Source organism: Cebus imitator, unplaced genomic scaffold (assembly GCF_001604975.1).
Source record: "Cebus imitator isolate Cc_AM_T3 unplaced genomic scaffold, Cebus_imitator-1.0 Scaffold18, whole genome shotgun sequence".
In the NCBI taxonomy this organism is placed as follows: Eukaryota; Metazoa; Chordata; class Mammalia; order Primates; family Cebidae; genus Cebus; species Cebus imitator.
In genome coordinates, this window is record NW_016107333.1 from 16,242,661 (window position 1) to 16,253,320 (window position 10,660).

The 10,660-nt window shown below is 41.6% G+C and overlaps 1 protein-coding gene across 2 annotated transcripts in view; it reads right to left on the reverse strand.

The window, feature by feature from the left end:
* Positions 1 to 9,391: 9,391 nt before the first annotated feature.
* LOC108290873 (IKBKB interacting protein) overlaps positions 9,392 to 10,660 on the reverse strand; it is a 24,514-nt gene continuing 23,245 nt past the window's right edge. Inside the window, exon 3 of one of the 2 annotated variants that reach the window (XM_017510925.2) lies at positions 9,392 to 10,396. In XM_017510925.2, the coding sequence (XP_017366414.1) occupies positions 9,641 to 10,396 (756 nt within the window). In that variant the 3' untranslated portion in view covers positions 9,392 to 9,640. The remainder of the gene's footprint in view (positions 10,397 to 10,660) is intronic. The other variant, XM_017510935.2, reaches the window with a different exon arrangement.

Here is a 10,660-nt window from a genome sequence, read left to right on the forward strand (position 1 = left end):
TGGTCTCGATCTCTTGACATGATCCACCCGCCTCGGCCTCCCAAAGTGCTGGGATTACAGGCTTGAGGCACCGCGCCCGGCCGTTCATGTGTGTTTTTATAGACCTTGGAGTGCACGTATGCAACAGTCACTTAATAAAGTCTTGCTATACTGAATTAAAGATCCTTGGGGATGTGTCTCTTACACGAGATATAATTCCTACGTAATACTGTAAATAGTAATTTGATGTTCAAGTCAGCCAGCCTGCTTTGCAGAATACAGTGTATTGTAAGATTTGAAAATGGAAAATAATTCATGTGATAGGCAATTTCATTATTCCAAGACCCATGATCTTAACACTGGAGGACTATATTAGCCAAGGTTAAAGCTGCTAAATCTCAAAGTAGCATTAACATCTGAAAATATGATATACCCAACTTTTACTCATGGATAAGTTTGACAATAAAATGTTATTTTACTTGATGTTAATAGATTATTGGATTGCTTATAGCCATTACTGGAAAGAAAAAAAAAAAGGTTATTGGAAATTGTTACTTTAAGGGAAACCACAAATAATGAAACCATTTTTACCAGAGGCTAGTTGATGTAAATAAGATTTAAGTTCCTACAACATATTTCTGGTCACAAAAATAAAACCAAGCTAATAAAGACTAAAACAATTCTAACATTAAACATTAGATAAATATGAGCTGTACCTGCATTTAAGGAAGATTAATAAGGCTGGGTGTGGTGGCTCATGCCTGTAATCCCAGTACTTTGGGAGGCCAAGGCAGGTGGATCACCTGAGGTCAAGAGTTTGAGACCAGCCTGGCCAAAATGGCGAAACCCCATCTCTACTAAAAATACGAAAATTGGCCTGGTGTGGTAGCAGGTGCCTGTAGTCCTAGCTACTCAGGAGGCTGAGGCAAGAGACTTGAACTCAGGAGGTGGAAATTGTAGTAAGCTGAGATGGTGCCACTACACTTCAGCCTGGGTGACAGAGTGAGACGCCATCTCAAAAAAAAAAAAAAAAAAAAAAAAAAAAAAAAAAAAAAAATAAAAAAAAAAAAAAAAAAAAAAACAAATAAGCTAATTATTTACCTGTTCATTCCAGTTCAGGGTGGCTGGTGGCTGGAGCCTGTCTCAGGCACTCAGGACACAGCATGGGAACCCACGCTGGACAGGACGCCATTCATCTTAGGGCACACACACACACACTCACACACACACTGAGTCTGTGCAGACACGCCAGTTCACCTGAAGTGCACATCTCTGCCATGTGGGAGGAAATCAGAGTACCTGGAGAAAACTCACTCAGACACAGGGAGAACATACAAACTCCACGCAGACGGTGGGCCCAACCTAATCGATTTTTTCATCATTACAATGAAACAACTTTGAACAAAATGTTATTTGAAAACCCACCCTTTGCTTATAGCCATTACTGGAGAAAAAAAAAAGAAAGAAAACCTGCTCTACTGGTTATGAAAATCATTCCTCATGACCGAATAGCTGAATTTATACTATTAAATGCTGAAAATTTTCTTTTTAAATATTTTTCATGTAAGTTTTTCTAAAATGAATTATCGTCTTATTAAAATGATAACATGGGACATAGTTTATGCTTCATTTGGGTATTATCATTATGAACACCAAACACCACATCAGAATGTACTAGAGTGGTGCTCTTTCTGTGTTTACACTACAAAGAATAGTTCCATACTATGTTTCATAGAGCTTACATTGACTGGCATGTCTCTGAAGTGGAGTGTGGGAAGAAGAAAATACTAGAATACCTATATAATAATTGTTTTTTATCTCATCCTTTTAAAATTTCTATTTTGGGTTTTTGTTGCTGTTGTTGTTGTTGAGACCAAGTCTTGATCTGTCACCCACGCTAAAGTGCAGTGCCACGATCTTGGCTCACTGCTACCTCCGCCTCCTGTGTTCAAGCTATTGATTCCTGTGCCTCAGTACTCTAAGTAACTGGGGTTACAGGCACGCACCACCATGACCAGCTAATTTTTTTGTATTTTTAGTAGAGATAGGGTTTTGCCATGTTGCCCCGGCTGGTCTCGAACTCCTGGACTCAAGTGATCCACCCGCCTTGGCCTCCCAAAGTGCTGGGATTACAGGTGTGAGCCACTGTGCCTGGCCTACTTTGGGTATTTTAAAATACTAATTAGTATGAAAAATTGCAATGAAGAAGTCAGCCAGCTTCTGACTGGGGAATGCTCCTTCTTATATGCAGACTTTTAAAAAATTCTTTGGAAATTGTCAAACCTGATTTTTTACTTTTATTTAGTTTTCATTTAAATTTTTATGAGTAAATAAGTATATGTATTTATGTTGTACATCAGATATTTTGATACAGACATACAGTGTGTAATAACCACATCAGGGCAGATGGAGTCTCTAATATCTGATTTTTTAAAAAAGTTATCTTTGTGTGGTTGGGTTGATTGGTTAGAGATGATTTATGCTTTTTTCTTTTCTTTTTTTTTTTTTTTTTTTGAGATGGAGTCTCGGTCTATTGCCCAGGTTGGAGTGCAGTGGCATGATTTCAGCTCACTGCAACCTCTGCCTCCCAGGTTCTAGCGATTCTTCTGCCTCAGCCTCCTCAGTAGCTGGGATTACAGGCACGCACCACCATGCCTGGCTAATTTTTGTATTTTTAGTGGAGACAGGGTTTCACCGTGTTGGTCAGGCTGGTCTTGAACTGCTGACCTCGTGATCCGCCCACCTTGGCCTCCCAAAGGTCTGGGATTACAGGCATGAGCCACTGCACCCCGCCTTATGCCTTTTCCTTTTAAGTATTTGTATTTTCCACATTTTCTGCATAGAGCAACAGTAGTTTTGTAATTAGAACAAAGCAATTCAAATAATATTTATAATAATGATAATGTCTCATGGATTACCTTTTAATGTTCAGGCATTGTGCTATGATTAGTATAAACCTGCAAAGTAGATATTACTCTCATTTAATGGGTGAAGAAACAGGCAGAGTGATTAAGTAGTTTGCCCAAGGTCGCACAGCCAGGAAGCGACAGAGATAGATTTGAACATTGCTTTGTCTGATTTCTCAACCCATCAAACTACTCTTAATTATCTAAGAGGGTCCAGAAACTATTTTAGAGAGTTTTAGAGACTGAGCAGTGATAGCTACTATTTACTGAGCACTAGTATAGCCTGGTAGTGTGTTAGGTGTTTTACATATGTTATCTCCTTTAATCTTCACAACTACAAGGAAGGTGTCATTTTTACTAATTTGTAGATAATAAAATGTAATGCCTTAAATTAGATGATCGATGTCAGATCTAGAATTTAGGCAGCCACAGGACAAACTAGAGAGCAGCATCACTGCCCGGGAAGCGCCGCCCTTGCTTCCTTCCATTGGAAATTAACTTCTTTGATCCTTTATTGTCTAAATGGCCATGTTCCATACTCTTTTATTCCCTCTTTCTGCCTCACACCCACCCTGCTGCCCTCATCTAATTGTTCCAGGGTTAATCCAAGTGGCTTTCTGATTCGAGGACAGAGAGTCCATGGTCTACCCAGTAATCGATGTCTCACAGCACTGCTTGAGAATATGGGCTGGACTGGTTTTCTATCTTCAGATTTTAGAATTGGGTAACTAGAGACAAAGCATTTTACAATTAAAGGTGAAAAGCCACAATACAGAAAGAAGCCACAGAGAGGCTGGGGAATGACCAGGATGGCCTTGGACAAGCTGGTTGCATAAAGAAATAGAAATCATGTGAAAACAGAGAGAGCAAGTTGGCAGAATGAGGTGGGTCTACGGAGAAACAGCAAACAACTCCCAAGATCACATGGCCCCTGAGAAACAGAAAGTGCCTCTACTGACATTGGCCTTCCGTTCCAGATCCCAGGAGCCCTCATTATACCACGATTCTTTTGAGGGGATGCTGGTGAGATAGCCTCTTTTTTATCTTTTCTCCTTTCTATTCCTTCCTTCCTTCCTTGCTTGCTTGCTTCCTTCCTTCCTTCCTTCCTTCCTTCCCTCCCTCCCTTTGACACAGTCTTGCTCTGTTACTCAGGCTGGAGTGCAATGGCGCAATTTCGGCTCACTGCAACCAACCTCCGCCTACCGGGTTCAAGCGATTCTCCTGCCTCAGCCTCCTGAGTAGCTGGGATTACAGGGGCCCACCACCACTCCCCGCTAATTTTCGTATTTTTAGTAGAGACAAGGTTTTGCCATGTTGGTCAGGCTGGTCTTGAACTCCTGAACTCAATAGATCCCCTCACCTTGGCCTCCCAAAATGCTGGGATTACAGACATGAGCCACCGCAGCCGACCTCTTTTTTCTTTCATGAGCTGATTCTTAAAGCCACAGCCCTAACTAACCCCCACTATGGCTGTCAGTTCTGTGAGATCAGGGAACACTTGATGATAGCTACTAGTTACCCACTGTGTATCACTGAAACACCTATCCTGCTGTTCTACATATATTCATAAATGTTTTTGAACAAATGAACGAAACAACTAAGGGTAAAACTATCTGCCATTCATTCAGAGGCAGAACCAGAGTCATGGGCCCATGAGTGGACGTGAGTAGCAGGACACGGAATATTGTTCAACCTGTTCTAGATGTACCTGTAGCCTCTGTGTTTGAATACTAGACAGAGGTGGGATAATTATTTTACAAGTAAACTATATCCCATAGCCCTCTTTAAAAGGGTAAGACAATGATAAGGTGTGACAGTTAATTTTATGCATCAATTAGCTGGGCCATGATATCCAGACATTTGGTTTAACATTATACTGGATGTTCCTATGAGGGTGTCTTTTTGGACGAGATTAATATTCTAATTAGTGGACCTCGAGTAAAGCAGATTGCCCTCCATAATGTGAGTGGCAATCCACGTTCAATCAGATGGGCTGGGCATGGTAGCTCATGCCTGTAATCCCAGTACTTTGACAGGCTGAGGCGGGAGGATCACTTGAGGTGAGGAGTTTGAGACCAACCTGGCCAACATAGTGAGACGCCCGTCTCAAAAAAAAAAAAAAAATTAAAGGCCTGAATAGAACAAAAGAGTGACCTCCTTCCCCGCCAACTCCCACCAAGCAAGAAGGAATTCTGCCTTCAGACTTGAACTGCAACACTAGCTCTTCCCTGAGGATCCAGCCAGATGGCCCACCTTGCAGATTTTGGACTTGTCATCCTCTATAACCCATGTGAACCAATTCCTTAAAATAAACCTCTCTCCCTCTATCTGTCTCCACATCCTGTTGCTTCTGTTTCTCTGGAGAATCCTGGCTAATACACAAGTTTCTGATAATAATGACTCAATTTTTCTTTCTTTTTTTTTGAGACAGGGTCTCACTGTTACCCACACTGAAGTGCAGATCATGGCTCACTGCAGACTCTACCTCCCTGGCTCAAGCGATTCTCCCACCTCAGCCTCCCCATTATCTGGGACTACAGGTGCACATTATATTAATTTTTTTGTATTTTTTGTAGAGATGAGAATTCACCATGTTGGCCAGGCTGGTCTCAAACTCCTGAGCTCAAGTGATCTGCTTGCCTCAGCCTCCCAAAATGCTGGGATTACAGGTGTGAGCCACTGTGACTGGCTATCAATTTTTCTTTTTTTTAAAGATGGGGTTTCACCATGTTGGTCAGGCTGGTCTTGAACTCCTGACCTCAGGTGATCTGCCTGCCTTGGCCTCCAAAGTGCTTGGATTACAGGCATGAGCTACCACGCCAGGCCAAAGGAAGTTGGTGGTTTTTTTTTTTTTTTTCTTTTTTTGAGACGGAGTTTTGCTCTTGTTACCCAGGCTGGAGTGCAATGGTGCGATCTCAGCTCACTGCAACCTCCGCCTCCTGGGTTTAAGCAATTCCCCTGCCTTAGCCTCCCGAGTAGCTGGGACTACAGGCATGCACCACCGTGCCCAGCTAATTTTTGTATTTTTTGTAGAGATGGGGTTTCACCATGTTGACCAGGATGGTCTCGATCTCTTGACCTCGTGATCCACCCGCCTCGGCTTCCCAAAGTGCTGGGATTATAGACCTGAGCCACCGCGCCCAGCCTTCAATTTTTCAAATAAGACAGAACATATGAAATATTTCCTGGTCAATAGCTTGGAGAAGGTGAACCAAGAGTATATAGTTAACTTTTTCATGGCAAAAAGTCCAAGGGTTGATGATGAGCCTCTCTGGTATAAGAATTCATAAACTCGCTAGGCACAGTGGCTCACACCTGTGATCCTAGCACTTTGGGAAGCCCACACAGGAGGATTGCTTGAGCTCAGGAGTTTGAGACCACCCTGGGAAGTACAGACAGACTTCATCTCTACAAAAAAAAAAAAAAAAAAAATCAAAAAATTAGTTGGGGTTGGTGGTGAATTCATGTAGTCCTAGCTACTGGGGGAGCTGAGTGGGAGGATTACTTGAGGTCAGGAGATAAGAGACTACAGTGAGCCATGATCATGCCACTGCACTCCGGCTTAGGTGACAAAATGAGACCCTGTCTCAAAATAACAACAACAATAAGAACAAGCACACAGAATTCATAAACTCTTATTTTTGAGGTGACCATCTCTGTATCTGGATACGTTTCATGCTAGGCATTTGAAACTGGGGCTAATGCTGTATGGGTTTACTTTATGTTATTACATCATACTTAAAAAACTTTACTGATGAGCGATTACATATATAAACACAAATATTTCAAGTATGTACTGTAATGCCAGAACTTTGAGAGGCCAAAGCAGAAGAGTCACTTGAGCCCAGCAGTTTAAGACCAGCCTGGGCAAGATAGGGAGATCCCATCTCTACCAAAAACAAAAACCAAACAAACAAAAAAGCCTGAAAAAGAAATTAGCCAGGCATGGTGGCTTGCAACTGTAGTCCCAGCTACTCAGCAGGCTGAGGTGGAAGGATCATTTGAGTCCAGGAGATTGAGGCTGCCGTGAGCCATGATCACACCACCACATTCCAGCCTGGGTGTCAGAGTGAGAACCTCTCTCAAAAATAAAAATAAATATTTCAAAAGCATACAATTTGGCCGGGCACAGGTGGTGCATGCCTGTAGTTCCAGCTACTCGGGAGGCTGAGGTGGGAGGATTGCTTGAGCCCAGGAATTCTGGGCTGTAGTGTGCTATGCTGATCGGGTGTCTGCACTAAGTTCGACATCAATATGGTGACCTCCCAGGAGCGGGGGACCACCAGGTTGCCTAAGGAGGGGTGAACCAGCCCAGGTCAGAAATGGAGCAGGTCAAAACACCTGTGCTGATCAGTAGTGGTATCGCGCGTGTGAATAGCCACTGCACTCCAGCCTGGGCAACACAGCGAGACCCTGTCTCTAAAAAATATAAATAAAAAAACATTAAAAAAAAAGTGTACAATTTGATGAGTTTGACATATATCTATCACAATGAAAATAATAAACATCCTTCACTCCTTAAACTTTCCTTGTGGCTCTTTGCAATCTACACTGGTCTCCATCTCTATCCCTAGGTATGATGGATAAATTTTATGTTTCAACCTGCCTGGGCTAAAGGATGCCCAGATAGCTGGTAAAACATTATTTCTGAGTGTGTCTGTGACGGTGTTTCCAGAAGAGCTTAGCATTTGACTTGGTAGACGGAGTAAATAAGATCACTTTCATTGATGTGGGTGAGCATCATCCTATCCATTGAGGACCTGGATAGAACAAAAAGGCAGAAGGGTGAATTTGCTACTGTTTGAGCTGGGACATCCATCTTCTCCTGCCCTCAGATACCATTTGTTCCTGGTTTTGGGCCTTTGGTCTTGTACTAACTAGGACTTAGGCCATCAGTTCCCTTGGTTGTCAGGCCTTCAGACTCACTCTGAATTAAACCACTGACTTTCCTAGTTTTCCAGTTTGCAGATGAAAGATTGTGGGACTTCTTGGCCTCCATAATCATACGAGCCAATTCCTAGAATAAATCTATTTAACTATATCTATCTATCTATCCATCCATCCAACCATCCATCCATCCATCCATCCACCTACCTACCTACATACCTACCTACCTACCTATCAATCATCTATCTATCCATTCAAAAATGGATATCTATCTATCAAAGCCAACTATTGGCTTTGTTTCTCTGGAGAATCCTAACATAACAGGCAACCATTGATCTACTTTCTGTCACTTTAGATTACTTTGCATTTTCTAAAGTTTTATGTCATTGGAATTGCCAATGCTGTTAGAGCCTCCTTTTTTTTGTTTTTTGAGATGAAGTCTTGCTCTGTCTCCCAGTCTCCTAGTTTCCCAGGCTGGAGTGTAATGAAGTGATCTCTGCTCACTGCAACCTCCGCCTCATGGGCTCAAGCAATTCTCCTGCCTCAGCCTCCCAAGTAGCTGGGATTATAGGCACCCACCACCTTGCCTGGCTAATTTTTGTATTTTTAATAGAGTTGGTGTTTTGCCATGTTGGTCAGGCTGGTCTCAAACCCCTGACCTCAGATGATCCACCCTCCCCTGCTTGGCTTCCCAAAATGCTGGGTTACAGGGGTGAGCCACCGTGCCTGGCTTAGAGCCTCCTTCTCTAGTTGCTTTGGCTACTCCTGGTCACATCATCATCACACATGAGTTATGTTGCTTTGAGGCAGAGTCTCTGTCTGAGGCTTGACAAGCCCCCTTCAATCCATCCCCTCCCCCACAAACCTTGCTATAGAAGCCACTTTCCAACCCCTTTTAAGTAACCTACTTGCTATGACCTGAAAGTGTCTCCCCCAAATTCATAGGTTGAAATCCAAGGTGAGACATTTGGGAGGTGATTAGGTCATAAGGTAGGAGTCTTCATGAACAGGATTAGTGCCCCTATAAAAGAGGCCCCGGAGAGCTGCTTGCCCTTTCTACCATGTGAGAACACAGCTAGAAAGTGCTATGTATGAACCAGGAGGTGGGCCCACACCAGACACCGAATCTGCCAGCACCCTGATCTCAGATTTTCCAGCCTCTAGGATAGAATAGTGAGAAATAAATTCATTATTTATAGGCTATCTAAATTTCTTGCTATATTCTGTTAAGTAATAGCCCAAACAGACCAAGACACTATTGTTCCTTTCCCTGTTTCCTAAAGCCATGAAAGAAAGACCCAGAAAGCTGTACTTTTTATTTCCCTGCGGCTCACTGGCTGTGACCTTTCTAGTTTCTCTTCCTCTAATTGGATAATGAATGTTGCAGCCCTGTCCCCTGAGGGGTAGTTCTTCGGTTAGGTCCCCAACCACACATGCTGGACTCCCTAGGGGAGGGGATTCTGATTCTGCCCCTTTGAGATTTCCCGGTGCTATCAGCAGATTCTGCCTCTCCTCGTGTGTGTGTGTGTGTGTGTGTGTGTGTGTGTGTAACAACATGCATGTCAGAAGGATGAATAAAGTTCTTGCTATATAAAGTTGCAAAAATAGGTTTTAGCATATTTATTTTGGAAAATCAACCTGTTTAAAAGTTTTATTCTTGCTGTATAAAATAGGATTAAATACAAAACGACTTTTACTCCAAAATATCATTATTTCTGATTACCAGTCTTCTACTAACAAGAGAGGTCCCATTAAAAAAATTACCTTAGTCTAATCTCAATAATGTCAAACTAATTCTTTTTTTTACTTATTTTTATTTTATTTATTTTTTATTTTTTCCATGGGAATCATCAAACCATAATGTCAAACTAATTCATATCTGAAATGTGTGCAATTTCATCTTTAATATCCTTAATCTCAGCTTGGACTATTGTTAAATTAGATATTTTTTCATTTAAGAAAGCAATTTCTTTCCCTCTTTGTAGTAAGTCGGTAACCAATCTCCCAATGCGTAGTGTTAAATCATTTACTAATGGTTCTAAACGAGCAAAGTCCTTCTTTAGATTATACACCTTTGGTTTTAGATCATTTGCAAAAGTCACTGTCTTCAGAACTTTGGCTCTGTCACTTTCTAAGCTTAGAAATCTATCCGTATGTTTGTCGAAGTCACTCTTTAGCTCAGTTAGTGTCTTCTTAACAGAGTTAATTCTTTGTGAATTTTCAGATGCTACCTTTCGGAGCGTTGCTGTTCGATCAATACTACTAGAAAGAAGATCACCAATATTTTTTACTGTGCTTGTTTCTACTTTTTCTATTTTAGTTTCTAGTTCTTGCACAGAATCTGTCAACGATATTACATCAGTTACTAAACCTGAAATCCGTCGCATATCTGTTTTTACAGTTGTAATCTTGAGACCAACATCTTTTGCCATGGAAGTTGTACTTTGTTCTGCTTTTGTAATGTCTTGAGAAAGCACTGTCAGATTGTTATTCAGTATATCCTGTTTTTCAGTTATCCCGTGGAACCAAGTTTTTACCTCATTAATTTCTTCCTGTAGATGCTTTAGATGAGCAATTATTTGAAAATACTTCAGTTGTTCCATGATAGCTTCAGATTTCTGCCACTATAAGAAAATATAATATCACAATGATTAAATGTATTAGAAGCTTAGCATTTAAATTTCATCTTAAATTTTGTGATTTTTTTTTTCTTTTTTTTTGAGATGAAGGTTTGCTCTGTCACCCAGGATGGAGTGCAGTGGTGTGACCTCACCTCACTGCAACCTCTACCTCCCGAGTTCAAGTGATTCTCCTGCCTCAGCCTCCTGAGTAGCTGGGGCTACAGGTGTGCACCACCATGCCCAGCTAATTTTTTTTTTTTTTTTGTA